The 24,019-nt window shown below is 49.4% G+C and overlaps 2 protein-coding genes across 3 annotated transcripts; one reads left to right on the forward strand and one right to left on the reverse strand.

The window, feature by feature from the left end:
* Positions 1–322: 322 nt before the first annotated feature.
* C23H20orf173 (chromosome 23 C20orf173 homolog) lies at positions 323–1,514 on the reverse strand. The gene is made up of 4 exons (XM_043882826.1): positions 1,206–1,514; positions 795–973; positions 511–642; positions 323–375 (listed from the first exon to the last, which is right to left on the reverse strand). The coding sequence occupies exons 1-3, from the start codon at positions 1,512–1,514 to the stop codon at positions 519–521; spliced, it is 612 nt and encodes a 203-aa protein (XP_043738761.1). The 3' UTR covers positions 323–375; positions 511–518.
* Positions 1,515–9,241: 7,727 nt separating this feature from the next.
* Positions 9,242–22,366, forward strand: ERGIC3 (ERGIC and golgi 3). 2 transcript variants are annotated; one of them, XM_043883883.1, is made up of 14 exons: positions 9,242–9,401; positions 9,551–9,621; positions 9,735–9,822; positions 10,035–10,154; positions 14,397–14,490; positions 15,321–15,486; positions 15,633–15,690; positions 19,247–19,261; positions 19,936–19,967; positions 20,720–20,816; positions 20,893–20,957; positions 21,649–21,785; positions 21,862–21,917; positions 22,129–22,366. In XM_043883883.1, exons 1-14 carry the CDS (start codon positions 9,314–9,316, stop codon positions 22,206–22,208), a joined length of 1,167 nt encoding a protein of 388 aa, XP_043739818.1. In that variant the 5' UTR covers positions 9,242–9,313; the 3' UTR covers positions 22,209–22,366. The 2 variants fall into 2 exon arrangements, with proteins under 2 accessions (XP_043739818.1, XP_043739819.1); XM_043883884.1 differs by lacking the exon at positions 19,247–19,261.
* The last annotated feature ends 1,653 nt before the right edge of the window (positions 22,367–24,019 follow it).

Genomic DNA, 24,019 nt, shown 5'->3' on the forward strand with positions numbered 1-24,019 from the left:
AGGATCTTAGTTCCCCAATTAGGGATCAAACCTGCATCCCCTGCGTTGAAAGTGTGGAGTCTTAAGCACTGGACCACCAGCAGGGAAAAGTTTTAAGTGAAGAAAGGACAAGACTCTTTAACTGAGTCACAGGTATGCAAGGCACAGAACAGAGCCATGAGCCCCAAGATGGAGAGTGACCCTCTAATTCAGCCTGTTGCCCCAGTTGTACTTGAGGAAGGTGGGGCTGATCACCAGGACTTGGAGAGGAAGAGGAGGTGGCCAACCTGGGTCCCAGCCCACAGCAGCCCACAACCACATCTTCCCACCCGTCGAACCCTTACCTGGTCTTTTCTATCTTCCATTCTACTAGGGAACTGGACCACCTTCAGAAATCTAAGGCAGAATTAGGAAGTGGAGGGGTTTCAGCAGCCCCTGAGACCTGGGAAGGTCTGGCAGGTGTGCCCAGTAAGTCAGTAGAGAGTCTCCTTGGAGGCCCCTCTGTCATCCGCTGCAGTACCCTCCCCTTACCTGCCATACTAAGAATGTCTGGGTTCCCAGACCACCATCTCCTCACTCAGAGCATCTGAAGTCCATGCGAGATCAAAGAGCTGCAGGAGAAGCAGCAGCACCTGCCTCCAAGAACCCTGGCCCCTGGCATTCCTGTGGGAGACGGAGCATCTCATGGTTTGGTTCCCCAGCAGCTCAATGCCCTGAACAGGGACCTGGTTCATCCTGAGAAAGAGAGTAGAAACTGAAAGAACTCTGGGGGCAGGTCTGGCCATCCAGTCCCCTGCCCTCTCCTCGAGGCCCACCTGGAGACCATGCTGGGTTGGTTGACGTTGTTGCTGAGACTGGCAGCCTGCAGGATCTTCGAATTCCCCATCAGGGCACAAGTCCCACAGAAGAGATCAAAATGGCTCATTGAGGGTCGGGGAATCACCTTGAGCAGCTTCTTCCACACTCTGCCCAGCTCACTTGCTGCGTTCAGGTCCTGAAAACAGCAGGAGAGAGGAGATGGGGGTGCCGAGACCCAGGTGTTGGCTCCCGGAGGAAGGGAAGCAGATCTGAGTGGGTGGGACCTCCATTGGGAGATCAGGAGTTGAAGCTGTGAAGATGGGAGGCACTCTAAGTCAGGGCTGAGGGCAGGGGTTTGGGACGGAAAGTGGGAGGTGACCTGGGCCCGGGGGAGGACAGGATGGGACGCCCCAGTGTGGACCACTGACCGACCACCAGAGCACAGCACCGGGGTGCATGGACTCTGCTGCTCCCATCAGGGACCCCCTCATCTTCTCATAGCCTGCATCAAACCAGCGCTCTCCAGCCGTGTGGTGGCAGACAGAGTGGTTGAGACCCCCGGACGGGCTGCCACATTGCCTGAATTTGAACCAAGGGCAGCTGCAACGCCGTGGTGCCACGTCCATCCATTTTTTCTGGGGTGTTGAATCAGTCTTCAGATCCAGGCAGGGGGCCATCAGCCACAAGAGGAGCATCCAGAAGATGCACAGGACAAAAATCTGCCACCAGCACCTCATGTCTGGCCCAGGTGATGGCTCCAGTGGCAGGCGGCCAACTGGTTCCTCTACCTGGGACTGGAAGGGGTGAGAAACTGAGGTCATAGACAGCCCCCCAACTCTCTGTCCAGTGGGCCTCTGTGGCTCCCCAGACCTCCACACCACACCTCCTCCCAAGCCCTCATCTCCCACTTCTCTGTCCATTTGCTTACCCCCAAAGGGCCCTCCAACTGGGCCTGGGATGGAAGATGTGAGGGCAGAGAGGTAACATATGGTGTGTCCCCTATCCTTCCCACAGAAGGGAGGTTGAGCTCTCAGTGGGGTCCTCCCTGCCAAGGGGTATATTACAGATCTCATCACAAAGTCCACATTGTGACCTCCCTCCTTTAGGCTCAAAGCCACCACCCTATCCTGTCTGTCACACTCAAGCTGCCTGCCTTGAGTGCGAGATCCACATAGACAGGGACTGACCTTTACATTTTTATATATATATATTGTTTTCGGCTGCCTCGGGTCTTAGCTTGTCACACGGAATCCTTTATTATGGTGTGTGGGCTTCTCTCTAGTTGTGGCACGTGGGCTCCAGAGCACACAGGTTCGGTAGTTGCGGCAAGCGGGCACATTGCCCCCATGGCGTGTGAGATCTCAGTTTCCCAGCCAGGGATCAAATCCACGTCCCCTGCGCTGGCAGGTGGATCCTCAACCACTGGACCGTCAGGGAAGTCCCGTGATTACCTTTTTTACCTCTGAATCCCTAAGACTTAATCATTTAAGAAATATTTATGGGATACAGGAACAGAGTGGACAGGGGACCTTAAGTACTGTTTATGGGTGACGGCCCCTCTCCAATTGCATAACTTCGGCTCAGACTTTGCTTCTGTTCTCTCGACCCCCCAACCCGGCAGTCTGTCGTACCTTGACTTAGTTGTCTCAGAGACCTGTCACCCCGGACGAGCCTGAGACCGAACTCATGTTCCTCCTTTTAAACCAAACCCTTCCCAAGACTTCTGTATCTCAGCCCGTGTTCCTCTCCTCACCTCTTGCTGAAGCCAGGAACCCATATGTTACCCTTGACTCCTCCCTCTCCCATGATTTCCAAATCCACTTTTAATCCTTTTGTTTCTGTCTCAAAACCACTTTCCTCACTTCCAGTGCCACTCCCTTAATTCAGCCCTGGCCTGTGGAAGATGTTAAACAAGAAAATGAAAAACGGAGTTGTTTTTAAGGTTTTTAATAGAGGGGGTGGGGTCAGAAATCATTTTATTTTTTTAAAAAATCAAAATGTTTTCTTCCATGGGATGAGAACAGGAAAACAGTTGTCATAACTAGTGAAAATCTGCAGTGGGTATTTTATAGCTTTAAAAAATTCACCAGGGGATTTTGCTGGCAGTCCAGTGGTTCAGACGCCAAGATTTCACTGCAGGGTCTATGGGTTCGAAACTTGGTGGGAGAACTAGATCCTATATGCCGAGTACTGCAACCAAAAAAAAAAAAAAAAAAAAAATTCACCAAAAAATTTGAGTAAGGTCTGTAGAGTAATTGATGCTTTTGAACTGCAGTGTTGGAGAAGACTCTGAGAGTCCCTTGGACTGCAAGAAGATTGAACCAGTCAATCCTAAAGGAAATCAGTCCTGAATATTCATTGGAAGGACTGATGCTGAAGCTGAAACTCCAATACTTTGGCCACCTGATGCAAAGAACTGACTCATTAGAAAAGACCCTGATGCTGGGGAAGATTGAAGGCAGGAGGAGAAGGGGACGACAGAGGATGAGATGGTTGGATGGCATCACCAACTTGATGGATATGAGTTTGAGCAAGCTTTGGGGTTTGGTGATGGACAGGGAAGCCTGGAGTGGTACAGCCCCTGGGGTCACAAAGAGTTGGACACGACTGAGTGACTGAACTGACTGCAGACTAATTAATTGTGTCACTGTCAATTCCCTGGTTTGTATAATGTAAGATGATACCATCAAGAGAAACTGGGTGATGGGTACATGGGATCTCTTTTTACTATTTTTGTAATTTTTCAATTTCAATTTTAATTAAATTTTAAATTTAATTTTAATTTTAATTAAATTAAATTTTAATTAAATTAAATTTAATTTAATTTCTATTTTAAAATAAAAAGGTTTTTTTCTTTTTCTTTTTTTAAAAAAAAAAAAAACAGTGGTTTATTGAATACTTACAACGTTTACACCTTCAATATTAATTCCACTTAATTTTAGAGGACGGAAGTGCACAAAACAAGGAGCTGCTGGAAACATCTTCAAAGTGGGAACCACATCAGATGGAACTGTGGCGCTAGACACTTACCCCCAACATACATGATGGTGGTGATTTAATTGCTAAGTCGTGTCCTACTCTTTTGCGACCCCATGGACTGCAGCCCGACAGGCTTCTCTGTCAATGGGATTTTCCAGGCAAGAATACTGGAGTGGATTGCCATGTCCTTCTCCAAAAAAGGTTTTAAAAAACCATCTAGAAAAAGATGCATAGTAAGTTTTATTGGTGTTTCACTTACATGAACTAACATAATATTTTTGTTGTACAACACTCAAAAACTTACCATTTAAACCATTTTAAAGTGTACAATAAATCAATGACATTTAGGACATTCACACCATAATGCAGCCATCACCACTACCTAATTCCAGAACATACTCATCATCCCAAATGGAAACCCCATACCCATTAAGCAGTCATTCCCCATTCTCTTCTTATCCAGCCTTAGCAAAATATAACCTTTTAAAAACATCCTGAAACATTAGCTTTCATTTTGCGTTTTAGCAATTTTATCAAGGCACAATTCACATGCCATAAAATTCACACATCTTAAGCGTATGATTCAATAAATGTATACAGCTGTATAAGCATCACCACAGCCCAGTTTTAGGACATTTCCATCAGAGATCCCCATTTGCATCTGCAGTCAATGCCACTCCTCATTCCAGGTAACCACTAACCCACTTTCTCTAAAGATTTGCCTTGTTTATAAATGGAATAATACAATATGCAGTTTCTCATATCTGATTTCTTTTCCTCAGCATATTATTTTTTAAAATGTATGCTGTATCATGCACCAGGAGTTAACTCCTGCTGTTGAGTAGTATTCCAGTGTGTGGATAGATCACATTGTGTTTATCCACTCACCAGCTGATGGACATCTGAATTATTTCCACTTTTTGGCTATTATCAATAATGCTCCTATGAACATTTGTTTACAAGTTTTTGCAGGAACATACAGTTTCATTTCTCTTGGGTAGACAGCTAGGAATTGTATATTTAAGAAAAATCTTTCAAAGTATTTTCCAAAGTGGCAGCACCATTTTACACTTATCACCAGCAATGTATGAAGGTTGTAATTTTTCCACATTCTCAATGACATTTGGTTTTGTCTGTCTTTTTGATTATGGCTATTCTAGTGAGCAGGAGATGGTATCTCATTATGGTCTTAGTTTGCATCTTCCTAATGACTAATGATGCATAGCATCTTTTCATGCACTTATTAGCTAGCCATTCATATGTCTTCTTTAGAGAATATCTATTCAAATCTTCTGCCCATTTTTAAATTAAGCTGTCATCTTACTATTTTTAAGAGTTCCTTATGTATTCTGGATATAAGTCCGTTATCATACGTGGTTTGCAAACTTTTCCCTTAGTGTCTTTTGAAATGCAAAAACTTTAGTCATGGTGAAGTCCAATTTATTTTATGGATCATGACTTTGTATCAAGGATTTGCCTAACCCAGGATCATGAAGGGTTAGGGGTGACCATGGTTCAATGTAGTTTAATGGTCCAGTCACTGATTTGTTGTAAGTTATACTTAAACATCTTGAGCTAATAAAGCTTCTGCCCTTTACTAATGGATCTCCATGTGGTTTGGAGAACACACTGACAATTCAGGCAGTTTACAAATTCATCCCCTTTAACTTTCTGCATGCTCCGGACCTCACATTCAGCCAAGGATGACAGGATACCTAGAACCCTCTCCCGTCTCTCCTGAGCATGTGTATAGGCTTGTATACGTAGGCAGCCTTCCAGACCACCAGGGATGTGTGAAACTTTATTAAGACCCACAGTAACTATCTTCTTTCCAGATCTGTTAAATTTCTGGCTGGCTTACCGGTCTGTTGCTTGTCCCAACCAGTATCATGACCTCAGGATTGCTGCACTGTTGATTTTCCTTGATTGTTTGCCACTAGATTGCTGTTATTTTCAACAGCATCCATGGGCAAGAATTTTCCAAACTCTGCTCCAAATCAAATCAATGACTTCCAAGAGCAAAGCTCCTAGTGCTCACAGGCATCCCCACTCTTGCAGGACTGCCACCACAAAGCTGGAGTGGGGGAGGTGGGAATAGCTGCTGTCTAAAATGCACCATGAAACTCATTGATCTTACTGAGGTTTGATAGTTTCTCTAGAATAAATGCATCTCCATTTGATGTATCCCTTTGGTCAATTTCCAGAGTCCTAAGGTGATTGTTCTGACAATTTTATACAGTTTCATTGCTTTAAAAAAATTTTATCTATTCATTTATTTGGCTGTGCCTGGTCTTAGTTGCAGCACATGGGATCTTTGAACTTTGTTGCACTTCGTTGAACTTCCTCTGACCAGGGATTGAACCCAGGCCCCGTGAATTGGGAGCCCAGAGTCTTAGCCATTGGACCATCAGGAAAGTCTCAAATATACTTGGTTCTTTTTAAAATAATTTTATTAATATTTATTCAGTTTTTGCTGTGCTGGGTCTTTGCTGCTGCTCAGGTTTTCTCTAACTGTGGTGAGAGGGGGCTATTCTCTAGCTGCGGTGCACAGGCTTCTCATTGCTGTGTCTTCCATTGTGGAGCATGAGCTCCAGAGTGCGTGGGCTTCAGTAGTTGTGGCACGTGGGCTCATTAGTTGTGGTTCACACTCATTAGTTGTGGTTCATCATTTGTAGAGCACAGGCTCAGTAGTTGTGATGCATGGGCTTAGGTACTCTGCACCATGTGGGATCTTCCCAGCCCAGGGATCGAACCCATGTCTCCGGCATCAGCAGGCCGGTTTCTTCACCACTGGACTACCAGGGAAACCCTCAAATATACTTATTTCTTTGATGATTTAAGGAAAAGTTCACTTATCAGTGTCTCATGTAAGGTGAAAGAAGGCTGTGACTGGGCAGAATGAACCAGTGAAAGGGCCTGAACCCTTCCCCTTCTCTGGTCAGGCTTAGGCTGCATCTACATATGACCAGTGACCCCCTCTTCCTGCAATCCAGTGTGCAGAGTGAGGCACTCCTGTACAGGATCCAACTGCTCCCATGGCCAAAGGACCTTACCTCGATGGGGAGGACTGGAAGCATTAGGGGGAAGCCTGACATTGTGAAGAGCAAAGTTTCCAACTGGTCAGTGTCTTGGTCTCCTGACTTCTGTGCCATGGTCACCTAGAAGAACTCTATGAAGGGAAAGGACTACCTACTTCTAGAATTCCTAAAAAAGAAAGTCTCCCCACTTTGCTGTCCCTATTACAGTTTCCTGATTTTTCCTTCACAGTGCAAGGCACATTCTCCTTTATTTTAATTATTTTTTTCAAATTAATTTGAAAAATTAATTTAATTATTTTTTTAAAAAAATTTTATTATGGTAAAATACACATAACATAAAATTTACCACTGTAACCATTTTCAGAGCACAGTTCAGTGGTTTATATAACATACATACATTTTGTTGTTGTTTACCTCTCCCTATTTCCCACTGAAATTTCCTCAAGAGTAAGTATGAACCACATCTTTGTTACTCAACCATGGTATTCTATAACAGGGGAGACAAGAAAAGCTTGAGAAATACATGTTGAAGAAGTGAAGTGTGTTTTAGCAGGGAACCCCACTGAGGAAGGAGGGCTTGGAAGTCAAACATGAATGGGCATAGAATGGACATATGGCAGAGAGGAGAGGATAATTTCTGTCGACATTGTTGGTGGGCATCCAACTGAGAAACAGACTTCTCCTGCATTTGGTGGTGGCAGCTAATGTGTGGGAAAGACCCAGGCTCTGGAGTCAGAAAAATCAGGCCTTGAACCCCAGCTTTGCTCTGTTAACTCCCCCTGCAACCTCGGGCAAAGTTAGTCCAACTCTTGGCTTCTTCAGCTACAAAATGGGGTTTGAAATAGCACCGACTTGTCAGGGCTGTTCTGATGTAGAATATGCTCAGTCGCTCAATCACTTCTCTTTGCGACCCCATGGACTGTGTAGCTCATCAGGCTCCTCTGTCCATGGGATTCTCTAGGCAAGAATACTGGAGTGGGTTGCCATTCCCTTCTCCAGGCTGCTGTAGAATGGATAACAGTAATTGGCATGTTGTCAGTTTTCAATTAATATGCATTAGCCCTTTCCTTCTTCCCTTCCTAGCAGGCTGTAGCCTGCAGACAGAAAGGGGGACTCAGCTTCTCCTGAGTTGGACTGTCACAATGCACCCAGCTTGTGTCCCTTCTCTTTCTCCTGGAAGCCTTCCCTGACTCAATGTGTCAGTAATTTTCTTCTATGGACTCTCCACAGTTCCCTAAACCCCTCCTTACAAAGTTCTGGTCTGTGTGTGTGTGTGTGTGTTAGTAGCTCAGTTGTGTCTGACTTTTTGCAAGTCCATCGTTGTAGCCCACCAGGCTCCTCAGTCCATGGAATTTTTCAGGTAAGAATATTGGAGAGGGTTGCCATATCCTACTCCAGGGAATCTTCCCAACCCAGGGACTGAATCTGCACCTTCTGCAGTGGCAAATGGGTTCTTTACCACTAGGGCCACGTGGGAAGCCCAGAAGCTCTGGTCCAATGCTACTGAAATGATTTGAGCCAGGCACCTCCACTAGCCATGCTGAGGAAAAGCACTGAGAGGCTGTTTGGGTAGAATCAATCCCAAAGGCTCTTGCTCCCAGAGTACTTTGAGGTACAGAAGAAATGGGTTGGAATCAGGCTCTGCCATTAATTCCTACCATCTAGGCCAAGTTGGGTTTCTCTGGTGGCTCAGATAGTAAAGAATCTGCCTGCAATGCAGGAGACCTGAGTTCGATCCCTGGGTTTGGAAGATCCCCTGGAGAAGGGAATGGCAACCCACTGTAGTATTTTTGCCTGGAGAATCCCAAGAACAGAGGAGCCTGGTGGGCTATAGTCTATGCGATAGCAAAGAGTCAGACACTACTGGGCAAATAACACACACACACACACACACACACACACACACACACACACACACAAACAGGGCAAGTTACTTAGCTTTTCCACGGCCACAGTTTATCCTTGAGAAAAATGGATATAAATGTCACACTGACTTTACAGAGGTGATTCTCAAGCTGTAACTACAGGAAATCGCCTGGGAGCCACTCCTAGAGTTTCTGATCAGCAGGTTTGTGTCAGGGAACAATAATTTGCATTCCTAACCAATTTCAGATGATAATGAGGCTGCCCATTGAGGACACTGTGAAAACCACTGTTCTAGGAGGTTCCAAGAGTCTGACGTGAAACTCGAGGTGCAGCTCCGGGCACAAGGCAAGCGAATGCTGCTATTACTGTGTCTATCCGGTGAAGTCCTCTTCCAGGCACTCTGCTCCACAGAAAACCTAATCCCTTACTTCTTCACCCCCTCAACCACCCCGCGGGAGCCCGTTCCAGCCGCCAAAAGCAGTGTCAGCACAGGTGGGCGGGGCGGCCTGAGTGAGAACGCGGGCAAGGGGTGGGGCCAAGCGTGGGCATTGCTGCGCCTGCGTGCGGAAGGAGGGGGCGTGGCCCAAGCTCCAGGCCGGAAGCGGGAGGCTGCCGGGGCGGGCCCGCTGGCGTCCCCTTTCCGGCTGGTCCCCATGGAGGCGCTGGGGAAGCTGAAGCAGTTCGATGCCTATCCCAAGACTCTGGAGGACTTCCGGGTCAAGACCTGCGGGGGCGCCACGGGTAGGGCGTGGCGGGGTCGGGGTCGCGGGGAGTGGGGTGTCCTGGAGGTTGGCCGGGGCGCCTGGAACCTGTCCGGCCTGCCGGGGGCAGAGGGTTCCTCTTGTCCCTCTGGACAGAGGCCATTCTGACCCTCGCTCCCTGCCCTGCAGTGACCATTGTCAGTGGCCTTCTTATGCTACTATTGTTCCTGTCGGAGCTGCAGTATTACCTCACCACAGAGGTAAGGGGCGGGGCCTAGCATGTGGGCGGGGCTTAGCATTATAGTGGTAGGAGTTTATGGAATGGGGCAAGAGAGGCTTGAGGTGAAATCTTACGAAGGTAGTCCTGCCCCAGGTGCATCCTGAGCTCTACGTGGACAAGTCACGGGGGGATAAACTGAAGATCAACATCAATGTGCTCTTTCCGCACATGCCTTGTGCCTGTGAGTACCTCACCATGGGTGGGAATGGCAAGCCCCAGGGTTCTCAGATAGGCTTCCTAGGTTCACAGCTCCAGCCTTAGGTTCTGGACTGGACTCCAGGAAAGCCTCCTTCCCCTAGTCCACTGCCACCCCAAAACAAGCTCAGCATCCCCTTACTCTCCAAAACCCTTGCCCTTAGGACACAGCCCTTTACCCTGACCTCCTGCTTCCAGATCTGAGCATCGATGCCATGGATGTGGCTGGGGAGCAGCAGCTGGATGTGGAACACAACCTGTTCAAAAAACGGCTTGATAAGGATGGCTTTCCCGTGAGCTCAGAGGCAGAGCGTCATGGTAACTTGGGGGGAAGAGGCCAGATCTCAAATCCCAGAGGTGGACATGCCCAAGCCCTACCTCCTGGCAGGTGGGCTGTGACTGACTCAGTGACACATGAAACAACTAGGACCCAGAGAAGTCAAGTGGCTTGCCAAGGGTCCCCCAGCTATTAAGAGTCAGGGTGGACTGAAATCCTGGCTTTCTAGTCTCTGTGTATTGAAGAGAGTACTCTACGTGGCTGTCATTCTGAGGTTCTGAATCCCTGCCTATTGTGGTTGAGTAACAGAAGTCAGAGGATGAGTCCTATGTGCCTTGGCAGAACTCCTCTATGTGGACCCAGGCTTCTCTGGCTGTCTACTTCCCCGTCCCACAGACTGATTTCAGCCTATAATGCTCTTCCCTCTTGGAATGCAGGATGGCTTAAGTTTAAGTCTTTGTTCTTGAATTAGATTGCCTGAGTTCAGATGTAGCTTTGTCTTTTGCTGTTCATGCCCTCGGCTATTATATCGTGATAAACAGTTGTACCTACCACGTGGAATTGCAGGATCAAATGAAGTAATACATGTATAATGCCTAGTTCAAAGTGTTGTTCACTTTTAGCTTCCTTTCTTTTCTCTGTGCCCTCCCAGTGCCTCCATTAGTTCGGTTTCCCTCCATAACAAAACCTTCCCGAAAGCTCTGATTTTTTTCACACCTTAGAGATTGCTTTGTTGGTCAGCTTTATCATTTGTTCATTAAAATGTTGAACACCAGTAAAACCAATAGAATTTGCTATAGGATTGGATATGAAGTCAAGATTGATTCCAAGGCTTTGGTATGAGCGAGTGAATGATTTAATGACCAGAGAAAGAAGAGGATTTTTGTGTATGGGTGGGAGAGGTGGGGGAATATATATATCTCCACTACTGTGTAATAAGTTACCCCAAAAGTTAGTGACTTAATTCGACAAACATTTGTTTTTGTCAGTTTCTGTGGGTCAGGAATTTGGGAGCAGCTTGGTTGGGTTGTTCTGACCATTGCAGTTGGCAACATGGAGGTCACTGGAAACTGAATAGAATAGTTTTGATACTGTTGGGGTTGAAAATCTAATCACAGAGCAGAAAAGGAAGTGGAGACATCAAGTATAGATGACCCTTCCAGGAGTTTTGCTGTAAGAGAGAGCAGAGAAGTGGGGTGGGGTCTGGAAGAGAGTGCATGTGGGTTGGTTGGTTTGGTGTTGAGATTAAGCCAGGTCCTGTTGCTTCTGTCTTTTTGGTGGAGATTGAGAACAAGGTCATTAACTAAGAGTGGAGAAAGGGGAACGGATTTTGGAAGCCTAAGGAGAGAGGAAAGATATAAATTAGTCATCTCAGCGAATGGAAGAGTGAACTAATTAGTGAAAGGAAGTAGGATTGCCAGGCAGTCTTAAGGGAGGCACAGGAAGAAGTAGGCACAGAGAGCTGAACTCAGCTAGGAGGTGGGTTTTGCTACACTTATACAATGAAGGGAGAACAAGTGACTTGTGCTTGTGTGCAAGAGAATAATTATAGCAGTGGACTAGAGAATTTTTTTTCCAGCTTTGTGGGTGTATAATTGGAATATAGCATCATGTAAATTCAAGCTATACAATATGATGATTTAACATACATATATATTGTAAGATGATTACCATAGTAGGGTAACAGCCATTACCCACAGTTACCTTTTTTGTGTATGAGGTGAGAACGTTTTAAGATCTACTCTTAGCAACTTTCAAGTTTACAGTATCATTAACTATAGTCCCCATGCTGTTAGATCCTCAGAACTTATTCATCTTATAAGTGAAAGTCTGTGCCCTTTGACCAACGTTTCCCCATTTTCCCTACCCCTGAACCCCTGGCAGCCAACAATCTACTGTCTTTCTATGCATTTGTTATTTTTAGATTTTACATGTAAATGAGACCATAACAGTATTTGTCTTTCTTTGTCTGACTTATTTCACTTAATATTAATATCCTCAGGTTTATCCATGTTGTTGGAAATGGTAGGATATTCTTCTTTTTAATGGCTGTATAATATTCCAATATATATACATACAGAGCTTCCCAGGTGGCCCAGTGGTAAAGAATCTGCCTGCCAATTCAAGAGACACAAGAGACACAGGTTTGATCCTTCAGTCAGAAAGATCCCCTGGAGGAGGAAATGGCAACCACTCCATTGTCCTTGCCTGGAAAATTCCATGGACAGAGGAGCTTGGTGGGCTACAGTCCATGGAGTCACAAAGAGTTAGACATGACTGAATGACTAAGCACACACACCCACGTATACATATACATAATATATATTGGTTTGGCCAAAAAATTTGTTACATATATATACCATATGAAATATGTGTGTGTATATATACACACAGACACACAAGTCACAGTTTCCTTATCCATTCATTTGTTGATTGACTCTCACGTTGTTTTCATGTCTTGGTTATTGTGGATAATGCTACAGTAAACATGGGTCTACAGATATCTCTTCAAGATAGTGATTTCTTTCTTTTTTTTTTTTTTTTTGCATATATACCCAGAAATGGGGATTGCTGGGACATATGGCAATTCTATTTTTAATTTTTTGAAGGACTTCCATATTGTTTTCCATAACGGCTATACTAATTTACACTCCCACTAACAGTGCACAAGGGTTTCCTTTCCTCTGCTTTGTCAACAATACTTATTTTATTTTTTGTTTTTGTTTTTTCCAATAATAGCCATTCTAACAGATGTGAGGTGATATCTAGTGGTTTTGATTTGCATTTCCCTGATGATGAGTAACACCGAGCACCTTTTCGTGTCTCTGTTGACCATCTGTATGTCTTCTTTTGAAAAATGTTTATTCAACTCCTTTGCCCATTTTTAATTGGACAAATTGGTTTTTTTGCTATTGAGTTTTATCAGTTCCTCAAATGTTTTTAATATTAACCCCTTATCAGAGTTATCTTTTGTAAATATTTCCTTTGTTCCATAGGTTGCCCTTTCATTTTAATAGTTTCTTTGCTGTGCAGAAGCTGTTTCTTTTGATGTACTATAGTAGCACTTATTTCTTTTTGCTTTTGTTGCCTGTGCTTTTGGTATTGTATCCAAAAAATCATTGCCGAAACCAGTGTCAAGGAGTTCTTTCCCTATGTTTTCTTCCTAGGAGTTTTGCAGTATCAAGTTTTACATTTAAGTCTTTAATCCATTTTGAGTTAATTTTTGCAAGTGATGTAAAACAGGGCTGTGATTTCCTTCTTTTGTATGTGAATATCTGTTTTTTTCCAGCACCATTTAATAAAGAGACAGTTCATTACCCATTTGAACCATAGAATTTAAATAAAGAGGGAAGTGAGGGTATGAAGGGGTGATAGTGGTATCAAAGAATTGGTGGGTTCTGGGAAAAAGAGGATAAGATTTAAGATTGGGATATATGAAATTGAATTTTGGAAGGTTTGCGACCACTGATAAATAACTGAGTATGGAAATGGCTGGTGGAGGATGGTTGACGAAAATAAAAAGTTTATTGGAGGACTAGAAGTCAGGGTTCTGAATATTGAAACTGCGAGTTATGGTGAGGTAGTTAAAGGCAGGGAGCCAGGTGCAGAGAGAGCAGTCTGAGAGCAAGCACCAGGGCGAGGGGGTTAAGAGCTTACACTTTGGATTCAGAGCTGAAATCTGCCGTTTACAGTGTTGTATTAGGCGAAATCACTTTTCATCTCTGAGCCTCAGCACCTTCTCAGTACTGTGGGGATAGTAACCTCCACCTTCACAGAGTCATGTGGGGTTGAAAAGAGACTATGTGTAAAGTACAGCAACCTGTACTCAGCTAATCTTTAGGATTCACTTTTATTGTTTTATTGCTATTACCTTTTCTTTAAATACTACAGGTGTGGAAATGCTTACTGCCTGACACATAGTATGCACTATGTAAATATTAGGTATTACAATGTTTATTATTCCTAAGCCACAGGCCAGAGGGCCCATGCAAGGATTGTGCTGTGCTTAGTCACTTAGCCATGTCCGACTCTTTGTCACCCCATGGACTATAGCCCTCTAGGCTCCTCTGTCCATGTGGATTCTCCAGGCAATAATACTGAAGTGGGTTGCCATGCCCTCCTCCAGGGGATCTTCCTAACCCAGGGATCAAACCCAGGTCTCCCTCATTGCAGGCAGATTCTTTACTGTCTAAGCCATCAGTGAAGCCCATGCGAGGGTTAGGGGTGCCGATTTCACTGTGCCTGCCCCTGGCTCATGACCCTGCCTCTTGCCCTCCCCTTAGAGCTCGGGAAAGTCGAGGTGAAGGTGTTTGACCCTGATTCCCTGGACCCTAATCGCTGTGAGAGCTGCTACGGTGCTGAGACGGAAGACATCAAGTGAGCCAGGGTCAGGGGGTCAGGCTGGGGGGTGGGGAGCGGGGCTCCCATCAGTCATCCCCAGCCTCTGTTGGATGCCCGTGGTGGGAGGAGTGGTGTTGGCCAAGAATTCAGATGGGATCGGCTATGTGCCTTGGTCACTGATCCCAGGTCAGGTGTCAGGCTCAGTGGCAGGCCCTTCCTGGGGGCTGCAGAGCTGGGGACGAGGTCAAAGTGGTCCTTGTTCTGGTTCAGTGGTAGTCTCTGGAGTCCAGCTGCCTGGGTTCCACCTATGTGTCCTTGGGCCAAACTACATAACCCCAGTGACGGGGGTGAAAAGGATACCTTTCTCATAAGACTTACATAGGGAATAAATGTATTTTCTATGTACAGCACTGAGATTGAAAGGCCCGGCCCAGGTTCTTAAGCCTTCCTTATATGGCAACTGCTATTTTGTTTCTCAGGCCCTGACCCCCAAGATTCAGCAGACCTAGGGTAGAGCCTGGGAATATGTATTTACAATCTTTTTTTTAATTTGGGTAAAATATACGTGACATGAAATTTACCATTTTGACTGTTTTCATATGTGCCATCTGGTAGTATTAACTACATGCATAGCCCTGTGTGATCATCACCATGATCCAGTCTAAAACTTTTCATCACCCCATCAGAATGGGAGTATGTATGTTTTCACAGCCCTGCTGCCGCTGAGGAAACATACCTGGAGGACACTGGACGATCAAGGATGAGGCTGGGGGAGGCTTTGTCGGTGGGCAGCACTGCCTTGTTCCCAGGGTGCCGGCACTCTTTGGGTGCCTCTCTGACGCTCCCCCCGCGCCTCCCCTCCTCAGGTGCTGTAACTCCTGTGAGGACGTGCGGGAGGCGTATCGCCGTCGAGGCTGGGCCTTCAAGAACCCAGACACCATTGAGCAGTGCCGGCGGGAGGGCTTCAGCCAGAAGATGCAGGAGCAGAAGAACGAAGGCTGCCAGGTGTACGGCTTCCTGGAGGTCAACAAGGTACAGGAGGAGCCCAGGCGGGACAGGCCAGCTGGGCTGTGGGTTGGCCCCGTCCACTGTGACTCGAGGGCACACTTGCCCTCAGGGGACAAAGGACAAAGGGAAAGGAGGAAGCGGCTGGAGGATGAGAGGGCATCTCCCCCCAGGTGGCTGGAAACTTCCACTTTGCCCCCGGGAAGAGCTTCCAGCAGTCCCACGTGCACGGTAAGCAACCCAGGTCAGCCGGGACACCTGGCGAGTTGGAGGGCCCCTTCCCCTGCCTGATGCTCTTTTGTCTTTGGCCCAGAGCAGACCCTAGTCTGAGGGCAGCAGTTTGGTAAACAGTTAAGGGCACACGCCAAGGAGCCAGACTGTCTGGCTTCAGGTTTCAGTTTTAGACCTTCCAGGCTGTCTACAACTTTGAGAAGATTCCTTTACTTTTTTTTTTTTTGATTCCTTTACTTTTTGAGCTTCAGTTTCCTTGTTTCTAAAGTGGTGATGATAATACTTATCTCCTATGCTGTTTGGGCAGGTTAAAGATGATAGCAGGGAACCTGGCGTGTGGTAGGTACTTGTTTAAGTGGCAGCCCCCTGTGTCAAGTAACCCATGTGCGAGACTCTGACGGAAGCAGAGCTGGTTTGGAACCCAGAGTCTGCCTCTCTCAAGCTGCGTCGAACTGGGACGTACTGAGCCCTACTCTGTTTCTTCTTCTGTAAAATGGGCCTGAAATAGTACGTGCCTTACAGTGTTGTTCACGAGGATGAATAAATGGAGATTTATTCTCATTCCTTTTTTCATTCATACATTCACTAGATACTTAGTAATCACCTATTGTGATTGTCTAGTCATGCGCTAGTCTAGGTGCTAAGGAAACAGCAGCGATCAAAACAAAGTCCCTGCCCTCAGAACATTCTAGTAAAGAAAGAGACAGTCAACAAGCACATATAAAGATATGGTATATCGAGAATATATTTAAGTAACTCAAACCCAAAAAAAGGCAGGATAAGAATGATTGAACTGAGAGGCTTGGGTGAGATGGTATGTGTGTGTGCTGTTCCATGGAGGGTGTCAGGGAAGACTGATGGGTAACCTCTGAGTGAAGATCTTAAGTGAGTACAGGGCCCGGCCATGTGGATGACTGTGGGGAGGTGTTTTCAAGCAGAGAGAAGAGCGAATGCAGATCCCTAAGGCAGGAATGTGCTTGGTGAACTCAGGGTGCAAGGAGGAAGTTAGGGTGACTGGAGCACAGTGAGCTGAGCTGCACGGTTAGGATAAGGTAAGGGAGGTGACAGGGCCCTGTCATGCAGGGTCCGGGAGGGCATTTTAGGGACTTGGGCTTTTACTTTGCGTGAGATGGGAGGGTGTTGTAGGGCTCTGAAGAAGTGGCATGTGATCTGACTTCTTTGACTTAACTCCGATAGGCAGCATTCTGCTGGTGGAGGAGACTGGGGGGTTGTGGGTGAGGGGGCAAAGTGTGGGAGGACAGGGGCAAGAGAGGCCAGTTAGGAGGCTGTCGCGGTGGTCAGTTGAGGCACCAGATGATGGGGCTGGGCTGGAGTGGGGCTAGAGGCTAAGGATACAGCAGCGAGAAGTGATATAGCAGGTATGAAGCGACCATGGCTATTTCAAAGGTGGAGCTGAGAGGGGTTGCCGACAGATGTAAAGGTGAGGGGAAGAGGAGTCAAGATGACTCTGTGGCTGAAGTTACCATTTAGTGAGAAGGGGAGGCTCAGAGGAACAGGTTTAGATGGTTGGAGTGATAACATAAGGCCACCTTTGACATGTTCAGACCAATGGGATGTCACCCCAGATGTCAGGTAAGCAATTGGCCACTCCAAGTCTGGAGTTCAGGAGAGAGGTCTGGCCTAGAGATACACATGCTGGAGTCATCTATGTATTTAAAACCATGAGACTGGAGAATCACCTTTCAGGTGGAGGTGAGGGTAGATGGAGAGGAGGAGAGTTCAGGGGTCTAAGCGCCGGGCCCCCAAAATTAGAGGACAGAAGGACACAGTGGCGGAGACACTGGGGAGATGAGAGTGTGACCCAGAGAGTGACATCCTGAAAGCTAAGGGACGGGTGTGTTTCCAGAACTGTATCAGGTGCTTCTGGACGTCAAGTAGAACAGCCATGGGGTGTCTAATATGGCAGTGGTCACTGTGACCGTAACAGAGTAGTTTGGGCCAGGAAGCACCCACTGAGAGGTTCAGGAGGGCATGGGAGAGGAGTTGGAAGTGGTGAACAGAGGCAACTCTTGCGGGACCAGTACTCAAGGGGAGGGGGAGGGGCCGTCGCTGGAGAGAACGGAAGTCAAGGGGGAGTTTGGTAAGATGTGTGATGTAGCCATGTGTCAGCATGCTGTCGGAAATTGCCTAGTGGAGAGAACAGAAGGGATGCCCTGTAGGTGAGGGGGACATTTGCTAGAGTGAAGTCCTTGAGAAGGAAAAGGAAGACAATGTAATGCCCTAGAGGTGTAGAAAGTCCCAATTTGACAACAGGAGGGAAGGCGGACCTGCATAGGTACAGGTAGGTTGGCAGCTGAGTGACATGGAAATCATCAGTTGTGACGGGGCCATCGTCTAAGAGAGCGTGACAGCGAGTGGCCAGAACTCTAGAGTGCCAGTGTGAGAGGGCTGCCCGGTGGTTCTGCGTGGGTCTCCAGGCGATTCAAACAAAGGGGATGGAAGGTGGTGTAGTGCCGTGAGCTGCATACCTGAGATTTTTAGGGAAAATCAAGGGCAATGAAGTGATCTAGAAATGGCATCAAGGAGCACGGAGGACCTCTGTTAAGGCCAGGAAGGAGGACAGGTGTGGGAGAGGAGTAGTCACTGCTTGGGGGCTGCAAGGGGAGCCGGGCTGTGGCCAGAGTGTGAGGGGGAGGGAGTTGTGGAGGTTGGAGATGTCGGGGTTTCGCTGATGAGTAACAGGGCGTGTGGAAGGACCTAGAAGGGATGGGAGTCAGGATTGTACTCGGGGACATACAGAGCCACATGGTGGTAAGAGTCCAGGGGACAAGAGATGACCCGGCAGTCCTGAGCTGCCTGGTAACAAAGGACAGAAGTAATAGGCTTGGTGAAGATGGCCCTGCTGGTCTTCAAGGCGGTCTGCAGGGATTCCCCTGAGCGTGGGGGCAGGCAGGTGCATCTGGAGGGTCCAGGGAACGTGGTCTCACTGGGATTGTAGGAAGACGATCAAGGTGGCTCTGTGGGCAGAGGGCCTGCGGGCACTCAGTGAGAGGTGACCCACCTCTGCTTCTCCGTCTGGCTGTTGTCAGAGCAGGGAGCCCGGGGCAGAGGGTCCCCCATGCCCTCGAGGGATATTCCAAACACAGAGCTACAGCTGCCCAAGGCCAGAGGCTGAACTGAAGGCCCGGAAGCTCGTTTCTGACATCGTGTTGATTTGGGGGAGGAGAGAGGAAGATTGTAAAGTTTATCTTAGCTCCTACCTGGTCTTCAAGATAGCCCTGTGCAGAGAACACCAAGGCTCAGAGAGAACAAGTGACCTGCCCAAGGTCACACAGCTAGGAAAGGGACCCTCTGGGCTCTAGGTCTTTTGTTCTTCCTAGGCTACCACAGGCCTGCCCCAAGCCCCCTTGCCCTCTTCTCTGGCCAGGGGAGGGGCCCGGGAGGAGGCCTGTTAGCTGAGTCCAGAGCCCGCTACTGAGGCAGGAACACCTGGTGCTCCCTTCTACCACGTGTCCTGCTCTGTAGTTCTCGCTGTGAAGCTTTGAATCTTTTTTCTCTTCCTCCCTTCTCTCTCCTTCTCTCCCCCATGCTGCAGTACACGCTGTGGAGAGTAAGTGGCCCTACCCCCAGGGAAGCCAAGCCCCCATTTCTGGGGCAGCCTGTCCTCCCAAGAAGGGGTGTGGGTGTGGGTGGGCCTGGGAGGGGGGTCTTCTCTGGCCTGACGGCTGGGTGACTATAACAAGCGGTGGGTGTATCCATTCACTGGGGTTCCTTGTAGCAGGAGGGATCAGGGTTTGCGGGCAGGAGGAATTTGTTTTGAAACAGGGGGTGTCGGGTGCCTGCTGGGTTCCCTTTGGTGGCTTGAGGGTGGGAGCAGAGGAGGTTGGGAAAGAACTTAGACCACATTCTTAAGTCCCACCTTGCTTTGGGGTTCAGTGACTGGCCCATCGGCTCTAGTTCCTGAAAGACCTGAGTCAGTGGGCTTTATCTCCTGAGATGCAGGGCCTCGGGCCTTGGTGGGAGCAAAGGTCTGGAGTGGTGCCCATGAAGGGCTCCCTGCACATGCGAGGGAAGAAGTGGGCCCTGTAGAGGGCATGAATTCTCACCTCTCATGCAGGCCCACAGCAGGCCCTCTGGCTGCCCTCAAGCAGGGCTGGGTTGGTGAGTGAATGAGGGGTGGAAGACGAGCCAGGCAGGTCATGGTCCAGCAGGAGGAGTGGGGAGGCCTGAGTAAGGGTCTGGAGAGCCTGCTCCCCTGCTGACACCTCCTCCCTTCTCTCCTAGTCCACGACCTGCAGAGCTTCGGCCTCGACAACGTACGTACCAGGTGGAAACCATGGAGGGCGGATGGAGGTGGAGGCGTAGTTGCTGCCTTCATCCTCTGTAGAGACATCCTGGGATGCGGGAGCAGATACAGAAAAATAAACCATGTTCTGACAGGGGTGCAGTGTGAGGATCACTGGTGTGACTTTTGAACTGAGACCTGCATAGGCTGGAGATGGGGGATGGGCTTGGACAAGAGCATCCGGGCAGAGGGAGCCTGGGGTGAGGTCAGGAGGGTTGGGGCACTTGAGGAAAAACAGGGCTTTTTCCTGTGTGGTTGGTTGAGGATGAGCCTGGAGGGTGTGCCATTCAGGGGAGTCTGGTCTCTTTCTGGAGCAGTGGGAGGCAGTTGGCTTACTTCAAGCAGGGTCATGATGGAATCAGATTTGCATAGTTTTTAAAAGATCCCTCTAGTGGCTGTTTGACTCGACAGGAGCAGAGCAGGCGAGGGAACTGGGAGAAGTGGGGCCCCTCCAGCCTAGGCCACCAAGGACCTGTGCTGTGATTGTCTCATGTGTGGGTGCAGCCAGAACCTCAAACTCTGCAGCCCCATGAGCCCCAGACCCTGAGGAAGGAGTTCCTAGGTGGGGGCTGGGGTGCCTGTCTCAGGCAGGTTCTTAGGGAAAACCCATCTCCGCACACCCACTCCCCAGACCCAGGTGCCCCTGTGTGAAAAGCTTTAGAGAGGGTGGGGCCTGTCGGAGCCTCGAGTGCTTGGAGGCCCAGGTGCTGGTGTTGCTTGCAGATCAACATGACCCATTACATCCGGCACCTGTCATTTGGGGAGGACTACCCAGGCATCGTGAACCCCCTGGACCACACCAACGTCACGGCACCCCAAGGTACCAGCGCGGGAGGTAGCCCCCAGCGGCCCACGCCCTGCTGGCAGCCATGCCCAGCGCCCTCTTCTCCCCGCAGCCTCCATGATGTTTCAGTATTTTGTGAAGGTGGTGCCCACGGTGTACATGAAGGTGGACGGAGAGGTGAGTCCAAGGGGGCCCAGACTTCAGGGCACCCCCTGGAGCCAAGCCTGAGAATTCCTTCACCCTGGGAAGTGAAGTCCTGTTCTTACCCCATATGATGGGTGACAGGCTGAGGCTCAGAAGGGGCTGGGTGACTTGCCCCATCGCTAGAGCTCAGGCCCCAGGCTGTCAGAGTTCAGAGCACTTTTTCTCCTTGCCACCCACTCCTCCCGTGTACACTCTCTGCCTCTCTGTCCCCCACGGTCTGCCCTGGGCCAGGGGCTAGCCAGGCTGACCCTTCCATGCCCCTCCCTCCTATCTCTCCTGAGGCCTGTGGAGCGGCATCTCCACAGATGGGTAGAATGCGTGAGGACTGAGTGGAGAGGATGCCAGACCCAGCATTGCCTGGGGTTCATGGTGCAGCCCTGAAGAGTTGCTATTCTCCCCCACTGAGAGGGTCCACCATATGGAGCTGGGATTGGTAACCCGGAAAGAGCTGGTGACTGGAGGGAAAGCGGGGATGGTCAGGCTGCGAGAGGGCGTGGAGGTGGTCCCCGGGCCCTGCAGTGTTTGATTCCAGCACGGGGGCCTTGCTTTCTCCTCCACACAGTCGAGGCACTGCCACACCAGGGGCAGGAGCGGGGGCTGGGGCCGCGGGGCTGGGGGCCGGCTCGCAGACCTGGCCCCGGCCCAGCCTCCCCTCCTGTGCCAGGTGCTGAGGACGAATCAGTTCTCTGTGACCAGACATGAGAAGGTCGCCAACGGGCTGATGGGCGATCAGGGGCTTCCCGGGGTCTTCGTGCTCTACGAGCTCTCGCCCATGATGGTGAAGCTGACAGAGAAGCACAGGTGAGGGCCGGGGAACGGAGGGGCCTGGGCCTGCAGGGGGCAGGGTGCCTGCTGACCTCCCCTGCCCTTCTGCCAGGTCCTTCACACACTTCCTGACGGGCGTGTGCGCCATCATCGGGGGCATGTTCACAGGTCAGAAGCTGTGGGGTGTCTGTCTGGGGCTGAGGGCGAGGTGGGGAGTGGAAGGCTTGACACCCCCTCCCCCCAGTTGGGTTTTGGTTGAGGGAGGAGGGGCACTTCAGGGGCCAGAAGGAGATGCTGACCTGGCCAGTCAGGTGATAAGGCCCGGAGGTCAAACCAAGGGCCCACCTGGGCCAGTGCCAGCCTTGGTCTCTCTCCCCAGTGGCTGGACTCATCGACTCTCTCATCTACCACTCAGCTCGAGCCATCCAGAAGAAAATTGATCTAGGGAAGACAACATAGTTGTCTGTCTCCCCACCCCTTCCCTCTTTCTCCTGTTTCTCTTTGACTTTGTGGTCATTTTCCCAGCCTCTTCTTACCGTACTCACCCCCACCCCCACCCCCATTCAAAGAGGCGGTTGCAGCTCCAGGTTGTTGGTAAATCTATTGATTGTGATATACTCGCTGGTCTCCGTGTGGTTCTTGGGTCTTGCTGAAGTGTGGGAACAACCCCTCATTGCACCCTTACTGAAGGCAGTCAGGACTGGCAGATCAGAGCAGGCGGCTCTGGGGGCCCCAAGCGGACATCCCTGGTTTAATAGGACTTCATTCAAACCAGACTGATGTCCACCGCACAGCCCTGTCACCAGTGCTCCCACTGTGGTCTTCGGGCCTTTTGGGTTCAGCCCCAAGGCTAAGATGGAACTTTCCAGGATGAGCTTCCCGGAGTCACCGCAGCTCCCAGGCTTGTGAGTTTCCGACCCTACTGGTTATGGGCCCTGTGCGCAGGCTGGGGCTTGTCCCCCCTAGTGGTGGCTAAAGCTGGGGCCCCTCCCTGCCACCCTGGGCTCAGTCACCTGATCCTCTCCTGCTTACTGACCCTGCTCTGTGCCAAGCCCCTCCTGGCTCCTGGTGTCCAAGGGGGGTCCATCCAGGTCCTTCGCAATTTCCTGGGTGGACACAGAACTGAAAAACGGGGAGGGAAGGTAGTGGTACTAGCAGGGCTAGCACTAGATCGCGGCCTTGGACCTTGTCAGGGCTTTTCATTAGAGCCCTTCAGACGTGTGGGGAGCTAGTCGTAAGACCTCACTACTGCACAGCCCGGGGAACCAGGGATTTTAAAAGCTGGTCAGTTCAGCTGATCATTTCTCGGGGAGTTTCCGTGTAAGACAGTAGTGGGGGGAGATGCAAAGTAGAGAAATGACCACAAAACTTCTGGAGGTAGACGGACATGAGACCCAGCTCTGACTTGGCCACTTGCGAGCTATGACTTTGGACATGTTATTGGTGGGCACTCGTCTATAAATTGCAGATGATGTCAACTTCAGTGAGTCTTGTTTTTTTGGTCGCCCAGGAACCATTCCTCCTATTAACAGTATCCTGGGTTTCCTCTGGGAACCTCCCTGCCCACCCTGTCAGCTTGTGTGATTTTTGAGGAGGGTCGATCTCCCACCCTAAGCTCCAGGGGAGGGCCCAGTCAGCATGCCCTATCTCTGCTGGCCCCAGCGACCCAGAGCGAGCCAGGCTCCAGCAGGACTAGGAAATCTTTCCTCCTGGACGTGAGGATGGGGAGAGTCAGGGTTGCTGCAGCCATCCTATACTTCCAGGGACAGACCATCTTTGTAAATGAGCTTCCCCTGAGAACAGCAGTGCCAGGCTCAGAGGCAGAGAACCAGTCTCAGTGACATTGTCTGAACCCTATGACAAACAGCACCTGAAACCCACCATATCCTGGGAATTACCACTGTGGAAGCCAGAACAGTCCCTTTTTGCTTCAGCCAGCTTGGGTTGGGATTTCTGTCACTTGCAACCAAGTGTCCTAAGTGACCTGCCTACTCTCAGGGTTACAGGTTCATGGAGCGCACAGAGGGTTTAGCTGCCGTGGAACAGCAGCAGCCACCGGCAGATCAGGTGAGCGCACCCAGCCATTGGCAGGGGCAGGAGGGCTGCTCACAGGGCCTGACACCTCAGTGGCCAGGCCTCCTCAGCAGGGAACCTCCCCTGGGTCCTATTCCTCCTGGCAGTAGGGCCACGTGGGCAGCTCCCTCATCCTGTGTATTAGTCCAGTGGACCCCAGCTCCCAAGGTCACCCAGGAACACCTCTATTCTCTGCC

The sequence above is a fragment of the Cervus elaphus genome, chromosome 23 (genome assembly GCF_910594005.1).
Source record: "Cervus elaphus chromosome 23, mCerEla1.1, whole genome shotgun sequence".
In the NCBI taxonomy this organism is placed as follows: Eukaryota; Metazoa; Chordata; class Mammalia; order Artiodactyla; family Cervidae; genus Cervus; species Cervus elaphus.

Bases quoted from the DNA above. Each gene is read 5' to 3' on its own strand.
- C23H20orf173 (XM_043882826.1), bottom strand. From the start codon at position 1,514: ATGAGGTGCTGGTGGCAGATTTTTGTCCTGTGCATCTTCTGGATGCTC. The intron at 974-1,205 runs GTCAGTGGTCCA...TGCTGTTTTCAG, and splicing joins GTGCTGTGCTCTGGTGGTCG to GACCTGAACGCAGCAAGTGA. The intron at 643-794 runs GTGGGCCTCGAG...CGTCTCCCACAG, and splicing joins CAACCCAGCATGGTCTCCAG to GAATGCCAGGGGCCAGGGTT.
- ERGIC3 (XM_043883883.1), top strand. From the start codon at position 9,314: ATGGAGGCGCTGGGGAAGCTGAAGCAGTTCGATGCCTATCCCAAGACT. The intron at 9,622-9,734 runs GTAAGGGGCGGG...GTCCTGCCCCAG, and splicing joins AGTATTACCTCACCACAGAG to GTGCATCCTGAGCTCTACGT. The intron at 14,491-15,320 runs GTGAGCCAGGGT...TCCCCTCCTCAG, and splicing joins GCTGAGACGGAAGACATCAA to GTGCTGTAACTCCTGTGAGG.